General features: G+C 33.6%; 1 protein-coding gene across 1 annotated transcript; it reads right to left on the bottom strand.

The window, feature by feature from the left end:
• Window positions 1-1,092: 1,092 nt before the first annotated feature.
• On the bottom strand, window positions 1,093-18,936 carry LOC134710257 (programmed cell death protein 10-like). The gene is made up of 7 exons (XM_063570535.1): window positions 18,785-18,936; window positions 18,284-18,337; window positions 17,654-17,780; window positions 17,089-17,215; window positions 16,090-16,177; window positions 4,675-4,760; window positions 1,093-4,083 (listed from the first exon to the last, which is right to left on the bottom strand). Exons 1-7 carry the CDS (start codon window positions 18,854-18,856, stop codon window positions 3,999-4,001), a joined length of 639 nt encoding a protein of 212 aa, XP_063426605.1. The 5' UTR covers window positions 18,857-18,936; the 3' UTR covers window positions 1,093-3,998.
• Between the last annotated feature and the right edge of the window lie 3,674 nt (window positions 18,937-22,610).

A 22,610-nucleotide genomic window follows, 5' to 3' on the forward strand; every position in this document is an offset into this window, starting at 1 on the left:
GATTATATTATTCAGCTCCATGTTATTGAATAGCTTGTTTGACCTGGTGGATCTTGAAGTTGATGAATACCTGAAAGCATGGAATTTTTTATTGAATATCTAAGTAGTCCTGTATCATGGAACTATTTGAAATTTGATCTGGAACTAGAATGATTGGAAGTGTATAAGAGATTTTAGATCTGACAAATAGTCACTTCTTGGTTGACAATATTTTGATTTTCTGGGTCAAAGTTAGACCCTTATTGGACAACATCATCTTTGTTTAGATATAAGGCTAATTTCAGCTTGACATGGTAGATACCTGTCCTTTGTTGAAGACTTTAGTATAAACAATATTCTGTTTAGAAAACTAAAAAAAAATCCTGTACAGCAATACAGCAGGACTGGAAAACAAGTGGCAAGTCACTCATTCAAAATTCCATCTTCTTGTTAAAGATATCTTTGTTTTGTTGTGTCTCATTCAAAAATAAATCTGGTTCTATATTTAGTGATCTTAAATGTCAACAGATTGGGAACCATTTTAGAATCATTCACAAATATTTTTGAATTGGAAAATATCCTGAAAAAAATATAAATGTTGGCATGAATATACCTGCACCCAGCCTTTATTTGTGTATTTTACAGCAGCCATGTCAGTTGGTAACCAAAAACATCAGATGTGTTTTGTTAAGGAAATTCTAAGAAGAATGCTTCATGTATGGCTTGTGTAAATGAGGTGAAAGACATCAGATATCAATAGTTCACAAAGATCAGGTCAGGTAAATTAATAATAAATCAGATAAAGATTAAAAGCAGTGACTGCAGAAAGGGGTAACTAAAATAAAATTGAGAATGGAAATGGGGAAATTGTGTCAAAGAAACAACAACCTGACCATAGAGCAGACAACAGCTGAAGGCCACCAATGTATATAAAAACATCTTGGGAGGATGTTACGGAAAGAAAGATGAAGTTGAATGCCTATTATGGCAGGTGGAGACTACAATAGACACATTTCAAAAAATATTTCAATTTATTTCAAATCTAATGTATCAATTTTCAGTACATTGCACAAACAAATACTCATAATATATAAATTATTTAATATAAATTATAAAAGATTATATTGCAATATAATATATAAGTTTGTTGTTTCAAAAAAAATATAATTGTGAACACCTATTGTTGTCTTTGATTTAAGCAAGGACATATATACGTCCCTGATTTAAGGCATAAATAAATAAAAAAACACATTGTTAACAGAAATGATAAAAAATTTGATTTAAACAAAAAACATTACAACCATGTACTAGTATTCATAAATTAAGATTATGCAATTAAAAAAAATCTCTTTTGAATTAAATATTTACAGCAAAAACCATAGCTGTGGTATACACTGTTACATGTTATCAATTGTGTTTCAAGTTTTAGAAAATTGGTAAATTGTTGAAATTAAATTGCTGGTTAGAGTGAGCCACCTTGTTAGAAGAATATCGAAATCAACACCTAAATACTTTTCAATATCTTTTGAAAAAAAATCAAATTTAACTGACAAGTGCAAGACACTTTTAGTTGCAAGACAACGAACTGGTAAATGGTTTAAACTGAGAAGGCATAAAAATGAAAATAACAATAACTCAATACAAATATTCGATGTACCAATAATAGAAAATTATGATAGCAAAGATAACAATTCAACTAATTACTCATTGGTCTTTGTTCATATTAAAAAAATGGCAGTAAATGGTGTTTTTGAATATTGTTCAACAGACATAATTCCTCTTCTGCTTACTATAGAAAGGTAGTACAAATGTAATAAGATTGTGTAAATAGTTAATTCATTAACCATGATACTGATTTCTATGTTTTCGAAGTCATTTAAAGCTTTTGCAAAAAAGATTAAAACAAGAATGTGTCCATAGTACACAGATGCCCCACTCGCACTATCATTTTCTGTGTTCAGTGGACCGTGAAAATTGGGGTCAGAACTTTAATTTGGAATAAAAATTAGAAAAATCATGTCATAGGGAACATGTGTACGAAGTTTTAAGTTGATGTAACTTTAACTTCATCAAAAACTACCTTGACCAAAAACTTTAACCTGAACTTCGCACTATCATTTTCTATGTTCAGTGGACCATGAAATTGGGTTCAAAACTATAATTTGGCATTAAAATTAGAAAAATAATATCATGGGGAACATGTGTACTAAGTTTCAAATTGATTGGACTTCAACTTCATCAAAAACTACCTCGACCAAAAACTTTAACCTGAAGCAGGACGAACGGACGCACAGACGGATGGACGGACGAACGAACAAACAGAGGCACAGACCAGAAAACATGATGCCCCTCTACTATCGAAGGTGGGGCATAAAAATAATCTTAGTGCAGTAAGAATTTTTACAGAAAGTATGACGTAATCTTCATATTGCCAGTAATTTTACCAATTATTTATAAATGAAAATAATAATAAAGAAAAAAACCATCAGAATATGAGTCAACAAGAATTACATATTAATGTTTCATATTGCAAATTAAGTTTATATAGACTATTTAAAATATGTATGATTGGTATATTACATTGTACCAGTAATTTTTCACAACGTCATTGCTTTTCTGCATTTTTACCACTGTTCACATTACTTACCCTTACATGTTCAAAACACATTCATGAACTAGAATGAACCAAAAGGTTGTATTCTATAATATTACACAAATAATAACAAAATGATGTATTGCATTAACAATTGAAACTTTCACAGCACCTTAAAGAACATACAGTCAAATTATGTTTAGAATATTGCATATGAGCTACTTGACCAGTACAAAAGTCAATTCAAATTATTTTTCTGAATTTTTGATAGAAATGTTGCATCAACAATAATTATCAGATGGTATTGAAAAATATTTTGATATTGCAATTTCAGAATATATATCTACATATTGATACCCCGAAATTTAAGAGTTCTTTGCTTGGTCCTTGAAGAAATCTGCTGGTTCTCACCAGTATTTTAATTTTTAGAAAAAAAACATATAGAATACCCATATTCAGACCCCTCATAAGTTTTGTTCATTTTAAATGATCATGAAAAATTCAAACTATTCATGAGCGTATGACATTTGCGCTGTTTTCAAAAATTTGAGATTGTGTACAAGTAAATTACAGATGAATGTTAATTTTTATTTATCATAAAGACAAGTACAACAAGAATATAAATGAGGTAATTACAAGTGAGGAATACACCAGATGTGTTGCATGTAAATACTCTGCAAGAACAATTCGTAATTCATTGTATACCGTTTTTATGGATTTTAATGTTTTGAATGCTACATGATTTAAGTCAATATAAACAGAGTGATTTTTCTTTTAAATTGACTTATCCTACTTGAAAACCTACTTCCACCTCCCCTAGGTGGGCATGGGACAACAGTTATATTCCTGTAATAATAAACAACTTATAACACATGTACAACTGGCTAACAGAAGATGTTTAAAATAGTAAATTAAAATTAGCATCCACCTGTAAGTTACCTGTACACAATAGATGCAAATGGAAATCTGAATCTGCGCCAGTGAAATGCAGATTGGCGCAAATGCAAAACATTGATTTTCGTATCTCAATACTTAATGAAACTTATCTCGTCTCTTACTGTTGTTAAAAAATGTATGACTATATAACAAGTGATCAGATGACTTTCACATGAGAACAAAGTCATAAATTCACTGACTTTGATTCAAAAAAAATTTATGGTCAGGCCCCTAATATTGTTTGAACACTTTTAAAACAGCCTGAAGTATTACAGGTACATAATGCTGAAATTAAATAATGCACAACTCTAGTTTGTCCAACAAAAAAAAAGTTCAAAAATAATTATAAAATGTCATGATAAATATTTGGTCATACTCATTTCAATGTGTCATCACTTACAAATTGTATGGACAAACATAATTGTCATCAAAAATTTTGGTTTTGTTTTTACCATGTATTTTTTTGTTTTTGACAAACCAATTTAGATAATCAACAACATTCCTGTTTAACTGTTCTAAGAATAACGTTGGTCTGGTATATAAGGAAGTTGGCACTCAGGAAAACATTCTGTTTTCTAAAAGCAAAATTGAATTATTAATAATACAGCTTCAAACAATATTAAATGTCCAACGACCCTTCTACACTATAATTTGTACATGCACAGTTTCTTTTATTATAATTTTGGCAGCTATGTATAACAGGAGGTAATTTAATTCATATAGAATAATGGCATACTTGTTTTTGAGAGGAAGCCAGTTTGGGCCAGCTGGTGAGGTTGGTATCTAAAATTAAAATGCCATAATTTTTCTTATATGTAATTTGTCTTAACTGTTTGGTTCTTTTTTGGTTTAACTGTTTGCTTTTTGTTTTTGTTGAGAATATGAAGGAAAAACTACTTTTGGGCATTCAAGCATTTAGATTGTAGCTGTGTTGAAGGAATGAAGTCTCATACATTTTATGCAGTCTTGTAACTTTGATTGAGATAAATTGACACGGATGGACTTGATACACATCACTGCTATATATAATCTTGCCCATAATCTTAAATAATATTAGGCAGTAAGATAAAAGGGAAATTATACAACTTGCTGAAAACACAACTAACAGAGGATTAAGAATAATTCTAGAGGGACTTGAATTTATATCGATTTTACCAAGTACTTACTGACTGCTATCTCTGAAAAACTCCTTCAACATATTACTGAATTTCTTAGAATATCTTACAAATTCTTTTTTCCTGTCTTCTAAGATCTGTAAACAAAAATTTCTTTACATATATTTTAATATTTGAAGTTTGTTATTCTTTATATTCACAAATACAACCAGATGCTCCGCAGGGCGTAGCTTTATACGACTGCAGAGGTTGAACCCTGAACGGTTGGGGCAAGTATGGACACAACATTCAAGCTGGATTCAGCTCTAAATTTGGATTGTGATTAAATAGTTGACACAGCATAGGTTTCTGACACAGAATGAATGTGTTCTAATGAAATTAAAATTTTCGTTTTCTCTTAGAGCAATTCACTATGCTGTTGAATATTATTCCTCTCAAAAAAATGTTTGAAGAAATTTTCTTTTTATTTATGAAATTTCAAATGAGAAAATTGAACCCAATTTTTTTAATCACATCCCCCTTTCCCTTATTCCAAAACTAATCTCAATTAAAATTTCTAATGGAGTTTGCAACAATTACTAATCATTTAAATACATCATAAAATATTAAGATGTAAAAAAACTGCTTGTTATCACTGAATGGTAAAGATTATTTTAATTTATCAGTTGGTAGTAAAAAGTGAATATACATTGTATATTGTATATATAACAAAGATTTAAGTTGATTCTGGACAAAGAAAGATAACTCCAAATAAAAAAAATTCTTACAATTAGATATTTCTTGCTTACTATTCTGGACAAAGAAAGATAACTCTAATTAAAAACAAAATTGCTATTTCACAATATTTTGCAATAAGATATTTCTTGCCATTGCGCAATACTGTGCAATTGAAAAGACTTGCTATTGCACAAAACTTAATATAATAATTTTAGATCCTGATTTGGACCAACTTGAAAACTGGGCCCATAATCAAAAATCTAAGTACATGTTTGGATTCAGCATATCAAAGAACCCCAAGATTTCAATTTTTGTTAAAATCAAACTAAGTTTAATTTTAGACCCTTTGGACTTTAATGTAGACCAATTTGAAAACAAGACCAAAAAGTAACCCCAATTGCGTCATAGGTCAGATGGAAAATCCCAACTAAAAATAAACGTACTCTCACTGGTCCGGACATATACCCCTGTTTGCCCATATTCTTCCATTCAATTTCCTCAAGACAGAAACATAAGGAAAGGGGATGAAGAGGAGGTGGGTGGGACCTATAATTTATGATGGTAAGTATTTATCTAATAAAATCCAAATTTACTTTAAAATTTGAATATTTTATAGCTATAAATACGTTACCATCATACATTCTGAGTAACATAATCTAATGTAAAGCTAAATCCCCTGTAACAGAAGAAACAGGAGGAAAGTTCAATCTTTGTGCTGAAACTATAGGTCCAAGAGAGTATAAACTCTCGGCAAAAGTAGCCATAGTTTGGAGGTAGTGAGATATAAAAGAGTTCTCATTTCTCCAGAAACCTGCAGACAGTACCTCTTCTAAAGATGCACTGTTAAACAGAGCCCAGGATGTAGAGATACCCCTAACATCATGAGCTTTAACATTAAAACTATTTAAAAGTTCTGCCTTAGAAGAACCATAAGCTAAAGATATGCATTTGCATATCCAAGTAGAAATAGTTTTAACAGAAAGATCTGAGATTCCTTTTTTAATAGGAATAAAGAGTCTTGAGTTAGAAACAGAACGTAAACTACACGTTCTTTCCAGATAAATAGAAAGGATTCTTACTGGACATAAAAGTACAGAAATAGAATCGCTAGGGAGTGCAGGAATCACAACTGGTTCTGCACCCTTTTCTGGAATCTGATTCTTTGCCAAAAAAGCAGGATCCGTTAAAAGAGTAACAGAAGATTTATCCCTGTTAAATCGAAGGCAAGCATCAGAAATAGAGAAGGCATGGATTTCACTCCTTCTCCGTCCAGAAGCCAAAGCTAAAAGAAAACAGCATTTATAGGAAAGAAACCTTAAATCTATTGTTTCTGCTGGTTCAAAAGGAGGAAGTTTTAAAAAGGATAAAACTAGTCCTAGGTCCCACTTAGGAACTAAAGTTTTTTGTCTTGGTCTTTCAAGACTAAAACTACGAACCAAAAGAGAAATATGCTCATTGATTCCAAAATCTGGGCCACCAGAAATATGAATAGTTCTTGAGATAGCTGATCTATATCCCTTAATAGTAGAGGGACATAATCCTTTGGATTCAAAAAGAAAAACTAGAAAGTCTGCTAATTGTTGTACAGTGACTTGGAAAGGATCAATTTCCCGCTCACTACACCAATCTGAGAAGATTGACCATTTTGCATCATAGACAATGCTAGTGGAGTCTCTGACAGACTTTGTGAGATGCTTGGTTGCTCCTTCAGAAAAATCTCTCTTTCTGAGGCTAACCCTGAGAGAAGCCAGGCGTGTAGATGAAGTTTTTCTGGATTTTGATAAAGAACCTTGCCCTTGATTTGAGACAGAAGGTCTGGTCTCAGAGGTAGAACTAGAGGACAAGCACATGATAGGCGCAGAAGGTCTGGAAACCAAGACTGTTTTGGCCATGCTGGAGCAATAACTATGATCTTGCAATTTTCCCCTGCTATTTTCTGAAGTACTGGGGAGAGAAACCTGAAAGGAGGGAAGGCGTACCCGAACATTCCTTTCCAAGATAGGCTCATTGCGTCTACCGCAAAAGATTTTGGATCTGGAACCGGAGACACAAATGTTAGAAGTTTGTGATTGAGACTGGTCGCAAACAGATCTATCTGAGGTGACCCCCAATGAAGAGTCACAGCTTTGAAAACTACTTGAAGTAGTTCCCACTCCGTGTTTACTGGAGCAAGGGATCTGGATAGAGTGTCGGCTAGAATATTGAGGTGCCCCGCAATATGTCTCACCACTAGATGAACCTGGAGTTGAAAACACAGAAGGAGAATGTCTCTGGCTATCTGATAAAGAGAAGGTGAATGAGTTCCTCCCTGATTCTTGAGATAAGCTACAACTGTTGTGTTGTCCGTGGCCAGAATGACAGACTGATTCTTTAGAGACATTTGGAAATGATTCAGTGCAAACAGAACTGCTTTCATTTCCAATACATTGATATGCTCTTCCAAAAGATCTGGACTCCAGACTCCCGAGATTGTAAGCCCCTCCAGATATGCTCCCCAACCGAGGGTGAAGGCATCTGTGAATAATGTTAGACTGGGAACTTGAGGGGACAGACATAGGCCCCTCATTACATTTTCCCGTACTAACCACCATTGAAGGTGTGGAAATAAAGGCTGAGTGATTGGAATCAATGCTTCCCATTCTTGTGAAGCTGCAATCCATAACTTGTGCAGATAAAACTGAAGCGGACGAATGTGAAGTCGTCCCAATGGAATTACATCTGCCAGAGAGTTCAATAGAGCCAGAAGTTGCAAGAATTGACGTGCTGTGACTGATTGAACCGTCAGGAATAAATGTATTTTCTGACATAGTTTTGTAAATTTCTCCTCTGGTGGGAGGACTAGGCCTACACTGGTTAGGAAATGTTCTCCCAGGAAAACAAAGTCTTGAGACGGAATTATCTCTGACTTTTTCCAAGAGATAAGGAAGCCTAGGGACAGAAAACAATTGATGACCAAATCTGTCTGAACCCTCAATTTGATTGGGCAAAATTCCATGAGAAGGGAATCGTCCAGATAGGAATGAATCTGAATAGACAGGGAATGTAGGTGAGCTATAGCTGCCTGCATGATTTTGGTAAACGCCAAAGGGGCTGTAGACAGGCCAAAAGGGAGAGCCTTGAACTGGAAAACTTTGTTGTTCCAAACGAAGCGAAGGTATTTCCTGTAAGTTTTGGAAATGGGAATGTGGAAATACGCGTCTGAAAGATCCAGAGAAGTAGTCCACATTCCTGGAAGGATTGAAGCCCTGATGGATCTGTTTGTTTCCATTTTGAAGTGGGGAACAATAAGAAATTTGTTCAGAAAAGATAGGTCTATGACTGGCCTCATTCCTCCAGTCTTCTTTGGAACCAGAAAAAGACGGGAATAAAATCCCGGAGACAGAGTTAAGATCGACACCTCCTCTATTGCAGCTTTTTGTAACATAGTGTCCACTTCTACTGATAGAAGTTGACACTTGACTGGGTCTTGAGTATGAGACAAACTTATTGGAACTGCAGACAGAGGAGGTGGGTTCTTGAACTGAAGTGTTAATCCCCCTCGAATTATTGACAGCACATAACAGTCTGAGGTAATTTTCTTCCACTGATTTAGGAAAAAACTTAACCTCCCCCCTACTGGTATTGATTTTTGAGGAACTTGTTGTAAATTTTCCCCTGGGGAAGCTGTCAATAACGTACGAGGGGGCAAGAACCTAGGTACTAGACCCAGGTTTCTTGGAACCCTTAAAACCACCAGAAGGCTTACCTGAGCTTTTTCCTGAGTGATTGGGTTTGTTCTGCGGTTTGCCGTAGTTATTCTTCCTTTTCTTAGCAGAAGAAGGAGGACCACCTGAAGCAGAAGTACTAGTAGAACTAGATGTAGCACTAACCGACCTCTTGCCATTAGTAACTTGTACACTAACTTTGACTGGAGGAGGGTTTTTGCTGAGTTCCTCTTGAACCCGCTGTAAGGGTAAACCAAACATCTTGTCAGAGAGTGGAGATTTCAGTAAAGAATCTTTCAAAGGCTCAGCGATAGAAATGTTTTCAAGAAACTCTGCTCTTTTAGATAGGGTGCAATTAGCAATAGAACCCATTAAAAGCAACTGAGATGAACCTAAAGCTTTATCCAGTTGAAGTAAGAAGGATCGTACTTCTGCTGGAACAACCGAATCTTCGCTGTTAAGCAAATGTCCGGTTGCAGCTAGAAAATGTTCGGCTGTGCCAAGAACTTGAGAAGCACTACGAAGGAGATTTTCCGTCTTTGACCAAACAGGTTGAGTGAGACGAAGACCATCTACTGGCTTTTTTCCCAATAAAGATGACATAGATTTGTCACAACTGGGAACAAGTCTACCCAATGAAGAATCAAAGATATCAAAATCCTTGTACTTAACCTGATCAGAAAAGGATGACATTCCAAATCCTGAGATATTGTTATTAGCAACCTTTTCACTAGCAGAATTAGCGATACCTTCATTAATAAATTGCAAAGCAAAAGCCATATGGCCAGATTCAGGAAAAGAATTGTGAGAAGTCACAGTATCCTGAGAAATACCACAGGAAGCTTCAAAAGTTGAAGAAGGTTTCTTCGGCTTGGAAGGAGAGGCAAAAGGGATATGTGCTTCATCCTTCATCAAGGTATACACCTTATCCCTAAGATCCTTCAAGGAAGGAGGATCCTCAGTCTCCTTGGTGGGAGGTTGTTGAGCTGACTTAGAAGAAGGCTCAGGGGCCGTCTTCGATACCTTGGGAGAAGAAGAACTTTCAACATCCTCATCAGTGAGGAAAGCCCTTTCATGACTCCCAGGGGAAACAGAAAGCTCGTCATCCTCCCTCTCATCACATTCTACAGACTTAGCTGGAGAAGGTTGATGAGAAGAAACTCTATTTTCCAGTAGAGTCATACGACTGGATAGAGTACTAAATTCAGCCTTGAAAGACTCACCAAAGTCTAAGAGTAACTTCTGTAAACCATCCAAAGGTGATGCATGATCAGAAACCTGAGTACCATGAGAAGAACTAGAAGCTTGAGAGTCAGGTACGGTGGTAGAAGGAGCTACTGCAGAAGTCAAAGATACTGCTACGGGTAGAGCAGGAGCTAAAGGTGGTGCAGTAGCTACCCCAGAAGGGGGACCATAGAAATTGTCCCTATAAGGCCAAAAATCAAAGAGCAGAATGCTCTGAGGGATACGATTGCCATAGTTTTCATTGACACATGTATAGCAGTTCTGCCAAATTTTCATTAAACAAATGCATGAGATTTGGCCAAAATTCAAAAGATCAAAGAGGAAAGAAACAGATCCAAGAATACTGTTGCAAAAAAAGCATGAACATGCGAGAGCCTCAAGCATTTTTGGCCGGTAACCCTGGTACAGCTGGATAGTATTATTCTCTAAACTAATTCAACTGCACATGCAAAATGTAACAATCTGAATAGTCACTCAACTTAAAGAATAGCCAATCCCCGTTACAAGTGTATGAGCCATGTAATTATTGTGTTTTATCGAATTATAGTTATCCTGTACCATTGTAAACTCGTACCATTAAAAAAAAAAAAAACTCGAACCATTGCTAACTCGTACCAACTTATTTAAATGCATTCAAATGGTGTTAAATGATGAATATACATGATATACGTTACTTTCACCCAATACCTCTTAAGTCTGTAAAATGTATATAATTTGAAAGTACAATGACCAATTTGTAGCTTATGTTCCTTGTATATTGGATAGAAAATACTGTGGCAGATGTAGATAATTAAGGTATATACAGTTTCACCCGAAGAAAATTTTTCATGAATAATAAAATCTTAGCAGTTAGTCAAAATGATTGCCAAAATTATTTTTACTGTCTATAAATAAATGTAACAATGAAATTTAACTGATTCCTGTTAAGGGGGTCCGCATTTTCCCCGCAAAAAAAGCACATGGCTTTCAACAATTGTAAACATAGCATTCAATTTGTGATCATGGATTACAGCTTTAATTAACTTATATTGGATATATACATATTCAACATGTTCCATTTTAATAAGGTACAGTTAAAGCAATGTTTTAACTTTCCTCTGGATTAAGTTCTACAGTGGCGGATCCAGAACTTTTCCTAAGGGGGAGCCCGCTGACTGACCTAAGAGGGGGCCCGCTCCAGTCATGCTTCAATGATTCCCTTTATTATCAACCAAATTTTTTCCACAAAAAAAGGGGGGCTGGATCCGCCTATGTTCTAGTTTGAAAGATCAGTTAAAACATTAATGCTTTAAAACATTCTTTATTTTTGTCTAAGTTTTCATTTAACTCCTGTGTAAAATTCAAGTAATTCAACTTTATTTCTATTAAGTTTACAAACAGAAACCCATAAAACATCATATTTTTTATATATTTTTCTGAATGTTACGACTTCCCAGTAGTACAAGTTAACTTTTTTGGTTCCAATGCCGTGGTACGAGTTAACTTGCTTCCGTATCTTATCACCGTAATTCTAGGAGGAACCCTAAACTGGACCCCTATCATATTGTGTTCACTTATCGCTACACTGACCTTCGGTGCGAAGCTATATATAGAACGGCGGACCAGTTTAGGAGGAACCCCATTTCTTACTCTTTAATTATTGAAGTTCCTTTGGGTCAGAGGGCATGACTCCTTTCCGTACACACTCCTCTGTTTACATTGAGATCGTTCTTAATATAATACGACGTTTACCGGCATTAACAAGTTAATTCTTCTTGACGAATACTTCGAAAAGGGAGACAACTCGAAATGATAACATGGAAGATTCCATTTCTGCTGAAGGGGTGTTATAGGTAATTTTTACGATGAAACATTTATTTTAATTTAAATTATGCATGTGATTTAAAATTATGCAACAACAATAGCCCTCCATATGCAGACAGACATAGAAAGAATCTCATGAGTTTCAAATTAATCAATGAAGCGGGGAATCACTCAATCTGATACCCCTTGAAATCAGGAAAACTACACGCATGTGGGGTCTCACTAATTAGCGACAAAAAGCGTCAAGAAGCGACAAGAAGAAAAATAATAAGTGACAAAAAGCAACAAGAAGCTATTTAGCGACAAGAATACATTTTGTTATCACATACATTAAAATATTTTTTAGGATTATATTGAAAGATGAAGAAATTAAAAAAAAATCGATGAAGAGATTGTGTACTTTTTATTATCATATTGATAGATGTAGAAATTAAACATGTGTAAGAGCAAAGGAAATGTAAACGCTATAAAATGAAAATAAAAACAAAGATTTGTCACCTTCCTTTTGAAGGATTTAATAAAACAAAAACATGAAATATTATTTCCTTCCTAACTGTACAATTAATTTTTCCTGATAGGACCAACATTAGCTGTGGCTTCACTCTAAGGTAAAACACAATTAAGAGCAACAAATGAGATTAACTAGGTGCGTGTCCTTTGTTTTATTGCAACAATAACATCCATTAACACCTTCATCAATTACACGCACCAGAATATAAAATTATTGTACCGAATAGTGAACACCTGTTGAAAACTCAAGATTGTCATCAGTTTCCTTTAATCTTCAATCTATATGCATAAACATGATAAATATCGTTAAATGAGACAATACACTAAATAAAATCATGAAAAATATTCACATTTTAATTATGTTTTCCTCTTGTTTGATTTCAGTTCTTAATTTGTATTTCACAATTTGTGTATGAATTTTCTGGACAATTATGCACAAATAATGCATTTTGCAAGTTAATTATATATTGTACAAAAATGGTTTTAAAAACAAATAAAAAGACAAAATATACTTCCTGTGATACCTTATAAAATATCATGTAAATAAATGTAGCAACTGAATTAGATTTACAAGTTTCATTCCCCCCCCCCCCCTATCAAAATTAACTTTCCTGTCGTTGAAATTGTTTTCCTTCTGCATATTTTTTTAATATTTATTTCGAATAAGTAATATAAATAAAAAAATGTTTTCTTGTCGCTAAATAGTTTCTTGTTGCTAATATTATTCTTCTTGTCGCTTCTTGGCGCTTTTTGTCTCTACAATTCTTTTTGTCTCTAATTAGTGAGACCAGGCATGGACATTAATACATAAACAAACCGCGACTTGCGATTTGGAACAAGAACGTTTATTAAATAATATGATGAATGGTTCTCCATTTCTTTATGAGAGTACAGTATCAAATATCAGTTTCATAACGGTAAAATATAGAAATACTCCACTTCAATTCTTGTGACAGAAATAGAATTATCGATCGGCTTTCAGAGAACTCTCGCAAGTTATCAAAATTTGGGAATTCCCTCTGACGTGTTTCTAAATTTATAAAAACACTAAATATAAATACTGTTTAATTCTGATTTTCCGTATTGTTAAAAACACGCATATAAGTCAAGGAAAATATCATACATGAAGATTATGAGTAAAACATTACAGGAAAGTTGTTTATGTTCAATTGTTTTGCTTGTTTTTACCTTTTAAAGCAAGACAATCATAAGAATCTGAGATGTTGCCGAATGTTTAGAATAAAACGAATGACGTGAGGGAGTGTGTCATAGGGTCAATGGTAAAAGTCTACAGATTGCTTGACAGCAATCGTATCCCAACCAGGTTGGTTTGGCATAAACCCACCATAAGGGTAAGACTGTGGCCAAGGTGGCTGAGACCATGAGGGTAAAGGTTGTGTGCCCGTGTTGGGAAGCATATACCCACAATAGGATAATGGGGGTCTAGAACCTGGCAAGTTCAAGCCCATAGCTGTACCTGGGACAGAACTAATGGTACCCGCTGAATTAACAGACCTAGATAAAGTATGAGTCACCGAAGTTGTCGTAGGTACCCCCCCCCCAAAATGCATGGCCGAACCTTGTGAAAGGGTCGGATAGGTAGCATTACCAGACACAGTTGTCGAAACTCTGGTCAATGTACTGGTAGTTTGGGGGGGGACTTAAAGGTAGTGACCCATCTAAGAGATAGTCCGAACCAGGAATACTTACATACGGACTATTCAAATTAAAGTCCATAATAAATTTTACTTTAGTCAAAAAAACACAAATAATTTGTTTAGAAATTTAAACAAAAACTAGGGAATATATTTCCAATAAAATACACAATATATATGAAAAGCAATTAAGCTATTAAAAAAATTAAACACTTCTCTGTTGAATCTGTAAAACTTGATGTGCACGTGTGACCGATGTCGCAGATGGAAATTGAATGGAAGAATATGGGCAAACAGGGGTATATGTCCGGACCAGTGAGAGTACGTTTATTTTTAGTTGGGATTTTCCATCTGACCTATGACGCAATTGGGGTTACACTCAGAATTTATGATGGTAACATATTTATAGCTATAAAATCATTACCAACCTTCCTTTTATGGTCATAAACCTTGTGTTTAAATTTCATAGATTTCTATTTACTAATACTAAAGTTATGGTGCGAAAACCAAGAAAAATGCTTATTTGGGTCCCTTTTTGGCCCCTAATTCCTAAACTGTTGGGACCTAAACTCCCAAAATCAATACCAACCTTCCTTTTGTGGTCATAAACATTGTGTTTAAATTTCATTATTTTCTATTTACTTAAACTAAAGTTATTGTGCGAAAACCAAGAATAATGCTTATTTGGGCCCTTTTTTGGCCCCTAATTCCTACACTGTTGAAACCAAAACTCCCAAAATCAATCTCAACCTTTCTTTTGTGGTCATAAACCTTGTGTCAAAATTTCATAGATTTCTATTAACCTAAACTAAAGTTATAGTGCGAAAACCAAGAAAATGCTTATTTGGGCCCTTTTTGGCCCCTAATTCCTAAAATGTTGGGACCAAAACTCCCAAAATCAATACCAACCTTCCTTTAGTGGTCATAAACCTTGTGATAAAATTTTATAGATTTATATTCACTTTTACTAAAGTAAGAGTGCGAAAACTAAAAGTATTCGGACGACGACGACGACGACAACGAGGACGCAGACGACGACGCCAACGTGATAGCAATATACGACGAAATTTTTTTCAAAATTTGCGGTCGTATAATAAAAAATTATTTTATCAAATGGAAGAAAATGGTTTTTGAGGACACACATTTTCAAGTTGACTGGGATAACTGTCTTTAATATTATAAGGAATTTAAAATGTATAACAGTTCTGAACAGTGACTTTATTCCATCCTACAGTTTTTCAATGATGACCATAGGCAGATCCAGGTGCTTCCCCCTTTTGTGGGAAAACTTTGTTTGCTTATATAGGGAATCACTAAAGCATTATGAAAACCCCCCTTATGAAAGTTTAGGATCCGCCACTGATGACAATAATTCATACCTTATAAAAAGCTAAAGAAGGCTTTATAACGTTAAGCACAATAAATTATATCAAAACTGTCAAAAAATCTATTTCATAGGTTGAATACCAGATCAATTATAATAAAGGTTCCAAAAACATCATCAACAGAACATCTGATCCTGGTTTTAGACAAGTAAACTAAGTGAAACTGCAAGCTACTTCTCACTGATGTTAGCCCTGCCCGCCCAGTCAGTTGTTGAGTGGAGAATCTGAAAACCCATCACACAGTATAGCAGACTTATATAAACCCTGAAACCAAATTTCAGAAATCCTTATGATGTACTTCCTGAGAAAGTGGCGACCAGAGATATTCATAGGATGAAAGGATGGATAGACAGAGGTAAAACAGTATACCCCCACTTTTTAGAGTCAGGGTATCATAATATTTAATTATATAACCCAAGGTTAAATTGTTTGTGAGCTCTATCATACCTGTTTGCTCCCACTGTCACTTGAAGGAACATCTTCTATCACTTTGTTGAAGGCATCTAATAACAGTTTGATTGAACTAGCGATTTCTCTGTAAAAAAGGATGAAAAGTTTATGGTGGTACCAAACACCTTGACTAAAATTTATTTGGCTCGTTTAATTTTCATAAAGTTTTGACAAAATATTTACTTTGACTCTTTGACAGAACTACAAAAATTTAAAAATCTTGAACCAATCACGTTCTCAGAAAAAAACTTTCATTTGATATAGCAGTTTGACAAAAACTAAATTTGATAATTGAGAAGCTTTATATTTCTTTAACAATACAACATGATTACAACGTTTAGCTTATTTTACAGAGTTATCTCCCTGTAGTGTTAGGTACCACCTTAATCTACTGACCATAACACATCATTATATCGAGGGACACAGCCTGTTAATTTCTTTGAAAAGTTTTGTCAGACATCAGATGTAGATATATTAAAGAACAAGAATGTCCCCATAGTAAATGTATACCCCACTCCAACTATCATTTTCTATCTTCAGTGGACAGTGAAATTCGGGTAAAAAATCTAACATGGCATTGAAAATTTGATTCTAGAAAGATTATATCATAGGGAACACGTGTACTAAGTTTCAAGTTGATTGGATTCTTCAAAAACTACCATGACTAAAAACTAACCTGAAGCAGGACAGGAGAAGGGACAAACAAATGAACAGACCAGAAAACATAATGACATAAATGAGTCATAATAACAGCACATACATTCTATTACTCTTAAAGTCTTGTCTAGACAAAAAGAATGGTTATGGTTAATGAGTTGGAATCGTAACTGATTTTAATTATGATATATTTGATAATTTATGATCTCAACAATAAAACTACCAAATTCTGATCCAACTAAATATCAATTTTCAAAACCATCAACATTAAATATTTATAAAAAGATAGTGTCACTTTAACAACACAATAATCTATCTACAAGTACAAGATATACTTACTTAATTGTTTCTAAAAACTGTTTTCTGTCATAAATTTGATCTGGTATCCTACCAAGAATCATTTTCAAACCAGAAGCACATCTGCTCAAGTCTTGAAATGTCTTTTCTGGGCGATATAATTTGAGTTCTGCAAATATTCAGATTTCAAAGATTAGTTTTTAAAATTACTTATTCTAATTATAATTCTTATAGGTATATATTTCATACAAAATCTACATGTACTAATATGATATAAATTATAAATACACTGACTAAGCATTTAGTTTAACAAAAGTACTTTAAGAAAATAAACAAATTATAAATATGAACATACTCACATATTATCTTTGTTACGATTACGTAACAAAGATAATATGTGAGTATGTTCATATTTATAATTTGTTTAACTTCAGCTAAAGTTGGCCTGCTTGAAAATGACACAACTTGAAAAATCAAATTATGTCTCATCTATAAGTTATTTTGAAAAAATTGCAGTGCATTTGACGAAACATATGAAATTTGCTATAAAAATTATCCATTTCCAGCGTCTTGTTAGGGTTAATACAATTTGAAACTGAAATCCTACCATCACTATCTTGAGTGCCTCCTAGTCTCAGTAATGTTTCACACATATCTACTTTGTCGGTCATTTCTGCTTTCCTCAGCATACCTCTTATTGTATCATACACAAACCCTGGTAATGTGTGGTCAGCCTTAAATGTAATAATGAACATTTATTTAAAATTATCAATGGTAAATACTTTCATATGAATTTCATTCAAATCCAAAATAAATATACCCCTCCGGGTGTGGGAATTTCTCGTTAAATTGAAGACCTGTTGGTGACCTTCTGCTGTTGTTTTTTCTAATTTGGGTTGTTGTCTCTTTGACACATTCCCCATTTCCATTTTTAATTTTATTAGTAGAGTTCATAACATATGATAATGTCAATTTTTTAAGTTATCAAAGACCATAACATACAAAAATTACTAACAGGAATACTTATGTCCTCTTATCATTAAGCAGAAGCTTATAAATGTAAACTATAAAATAAGATTGTATCCAATACATTTTTATAGAGCTTATACTATAGTAATAATGGATGCCCAGCATGTATATTTAATGAAAAAAATTAAATACAATTTTCTCATTGACCCATGGGATGTGTTTTAATGACAACAAACACTCTCAATGAATACAACACTACATTAAATACCTTTGAGAAAGCTGCTCTCAATGTGTGGGCTGCAGATATATCTTTCTTCTCTAACTACAAAATATGAAACCACATATAACTAAAATTGATTCAGCAAAAAATAATATATATGCTATTTTTCATCATACAAAAATTCTATAACAATCACTATAAGCTTCAAGCAGATATTTCAAGAGATATTGTTAGTCTTTTTATAAATCATGTTAAGAAAACATTGAACTTGTTAGTTCTATATTTTGTCACAGTCTAGGTTGTTTACCCATATAAGGTACAAACTGTTTATATTTTTTTGTTTGGTAACTTGTACGTATAGAATTGTCAAATGTACAAAAAAATGTATCAGTTCTTGACCTGTTTCAAGTGATCACTGTAAAATGAACTTTGGTTTCAGGTTGATAACACACTGATATTGTTCTGAAAATGTAACCATTTGTATTACAGAATTTTAAATTCTGTATAACTGTTTACTTGATCAGAAGCTGTAATTGTCAATAAGCTTACATTGTCCAGGACTGGTCCGATAACAACATCCACCAGCATCCTGGCATACAGTGCTTTACTACTTTCTCCCATGATGCCTCTGTAGAACTGACTTATAAAATCGCATCACTTGGTATTCATCATTCTCATGGATATATGCGATTCTGAAAAAAAATTCTAATATTTATACTTTTATAATCTCAAGAATTTTAAAATCTATTCTATAATTTTTTTTTTAAATCACGTCTTTGGTTGTTTTTTTACTGACAAAACAATCAAGTTATGGCATCAAATTGAAGATGTAACGAGAATAAAAATCTAATCTTAAACATGTAGTTCTCTCCAGAGCTTTATAGCATCATGCTATCATGATGCTTCATTATTTCCAATAGTTTATAATACAAAATATTATGATAAATGCAGGTTCTCCCCAGGAATTTTATTATAAGCTGTGGTATGTGCATGATTTGCAACTGTTTACAGTAAATTGTTGTGGTGCATTTGTAATGGGCTTGTAATGATGCTTTCATACAATATGCTGCTCTTGTAATGTTGTCCTGATGGAATTTACCTTCTTCTGTATTAGTTACTGTAAATTCAGAAATTTATGCATGCATTTATTATTGCAATTTCGTCATTTGAGACTAAAAACCAATTTTATTTTTTGCGATATTCAAAAATATCATATTGGATTCCTATAAAAATTTAAATGTTTTAATTTTTGCAATTATAATCCTGCTGTTTTTTCTCAACAATCGCAATAATTTCTTAATTTACAGTTGTTAATGTCAAAAGAATCTTTTTTATATATCCATTGTAAATTCAGATAAAGCAAAAAATAATCACTGAAATAAATTGTGCTTTTGAACATGTACATGTATGATCCACTATTACATCATTTCAGGGTTGTGTATTGTAACTGGAGCAGTGTACAATTAACATTATGATGTTTGACAGGAGTTGAGATTTTGGATCATTATGATTTCTCACTTTATGACATTTGTATGGCTTCAGTTACTTACTTACTTACTGCCCATTACACCCATTGGCTTCAGTGCCATCACCAAAGCTGGCCATGAGAAAAGAAAGTTTCTCGAGTAATCAAACTCCTCTACCCAGACTAGTTTAAATAAATGATGTCATACATTTTTGTACTTCGTCAGAGATTACTCTGATGTCCAACGTCTGTTTTGCCAGACAAGCTTTGGCCATGGGACACTTCCCTAGCTTGTCCGCAGCTGCTTGTCTGGCAAAACAGCTGTTGGACCTTCAGAGTAATCTCAGACTAATAAAGTAATTTGGACTTTACCATTATTTTTTTTAATTTAAGGTAGAAAACTGGCTTATTCAACTAAGATTGGAGGCCCAGTACGGGCGTCTCACTCACAATAGCAGAGTTAAAAGCTTATAATGCCTTATGGTACAGTAGATGAACTACTTTAGGTCACAGATACCAACATTGGCAACAAAATGAACAAGGATGTAGTAAAGTGGTAAATGTTACGTAGAACAACCATCAACAAAACAGAAATTTTAAATATTGATCTATGGTCGTATAATGATTATTTGTGCATCAATCGCCTTCTGATTTTCAATATAAATCTTCCTTTAAATTAAAAATTAAAAACAGGTGTGTTGTTTACCTACCTATTTCGTTTGCTAATAAGTTTTGAAGAAAAGGTCCGAGGAGTTCCGTAATAAGTATTAATATCCCAAACAAGTTCGGAGAGACAAAGTAGTTCCGAAAAAAGTAATAATATCCAAAACAAATTAGGAAATCGATTACGGAATACAGTAACAAATATAAATCAATTGCTTTCAAAAAGCAATTGTAAACGGTCTTTCCCCCTTTGAAACAGATTGATTGGGGGGGGGGGGTTGTTTGTTTGTTTTGTTTGTTTGTTTGTTTGTTTGTTTGTTTGTTTGTTTGTTTGTTTGTTTCTGTAAGGGGTCTAGTATTGTGTTACCGGAGAAGTTTCATGTTTAGTTTGGAAAGTTTTTATTTTATTTTAGGTCCAGCGCGCGCGCCAGATTGAGGAGACACCACGTGACGCGTGTTTATATTAAAAAAAACTTAGTCTTTTTATTTCTCTTTAGGTCGGGACGTTGGACAGACAACATCTATAGGTGGCACGGTAGTATTTGCTTTCCAGAATTTAGGTTGCTCTTTTGTGTACCCTACTTAGGTAAATGTATCTAAACAGTGTGATTGGACAAAAAATACAGTATCAACTGAACATACTTTCCCAAACTGAGTGATGAATCAGGTGTAGAAAAATATGAAATAATTTTATATACAGATGAAAATGAATTTTTGAGATTTTTTTTAAATTTTGCATTCACTGCACCGTAAAAGACCTAAAAGTACTAGTGGCCTTAGGATTTTAAAAATAGCAAAAAAAGTAAACGGTCATGGTACATATCCAAATTCATTTCTGAATGGTAAAATGAAAGTACTTCAGTTAACTGTGAATGTAGAATTTTTTGCAATGTTAGAAAGTGGTGAAAATTCTAAAAAGGCTATCATTATCCCTTATGGCCAGGAAATACTACCGTGCCACCTTAAGGGGGATATTTATTTTTACACTAAATCAATAAAGGAACTTTTTTTACCTATGCAATTTGTAAGTTTATCAATACAAAGTTGATTAAGGGCAACTTTGATAAAAACAAGCCTTAAATTCCACCCCTGAGAGTAAAAATTGCTGATTCAGCAAATTTTGCCTGATCTGTAGGTAATAATGTAAAAATTTACCTAGAAAGTAGAAATTCATTATTTTTATGTAACTTGCACTACATTTTTAATTATAAATGCTCGCTTTGACTTTTCGCAGTGTCTGACACATGTGCAACCACTGAAATTTGAGACGCGTCATTCTTCGGTTGCATGTACATCCTATTATTTTCACCAAAATAAATTAATTGCATAATTTCTTATTTTTTTCAACACAATTACAGCTATACTAGTTTTCTTGAGGTTTAATTTGTAGTTCTGATGTAACATGACACCAGTTGGAGCTTTTGGGGAACTAGTAAGTGGTTAAGGGGTCCTTACTTATTCATTAAGCTCTCATGCTGGTCTGAAATAGAGATAGAAATAGGGGTTTCTTTACATTGAATAGACCTTATTTTTGACAAAGAATGTATTTATGATGTTATATCAGCAAGATTAAATGGTTTATTCATTTTCCATGCAAATACCATTAGTTGTTAAGATTTTCTGACAGTGAAAAGCACAATAAAGGCAAATTGGTTATGTAAGGGGACATAATTTAACTTAATGCATACATGAGAAATAGACAAACAGTCAACTTAGAGATGTGTTCTAGTACATGTATTGTCAAACAGATTTTGGAATAATAGTTAACTGCAATCTAAAGACTCTTGTTGTACTATTCTCATAATCTGAAAATGTTTAAAGTAATATAAGGCATGCTGTAAAATGTGGAATGGACTTTAATACCAGTTTTCATGATTTGGTGCTAAAACTGTTTCTTTCAGTCAGATTAACCATAAACAGAGTTGGCAATCCACTAATTCCTCCTGAATCATCATGTTTGACTTCTGTGTTGATTTGAAACATCATATATTTGGGTTTTGTTCACTTCTTAAGTAAAAATGATAAGATGAAAAAAAGTGAAAATCTGCCAGATTGGGTAGAGATGTAATGTTTCATTTTTTTTTGGTAAGAAATGAGTGCAGACAAGTATTCTTTATTTTAATATGTTCCAAAATAAGAAGTCTATGCATCATAGGTGTCATGACTGGTTTCAAGTTTGTTATGTCTTGGTTAAGGTGGCACGGTAGTATTTGCTTTCCAGAATTTAGGTTGCTCTTTTGTGTACCC

Source organism: Mytilus trossulus, chromosome 3, assembly GCF_036588685.1.
Source record: "Mytilus trossulus isolate FHL-02 chromosome 3, PNRI_Mtr1.1.1.hap1, whole genome shotgun sequence".
NCBI lineage: Eukaryota > Metazoa > Mollusca > Bivalvia > Mytilida > Mytilidae > Mytilus > Mytilus trossulus.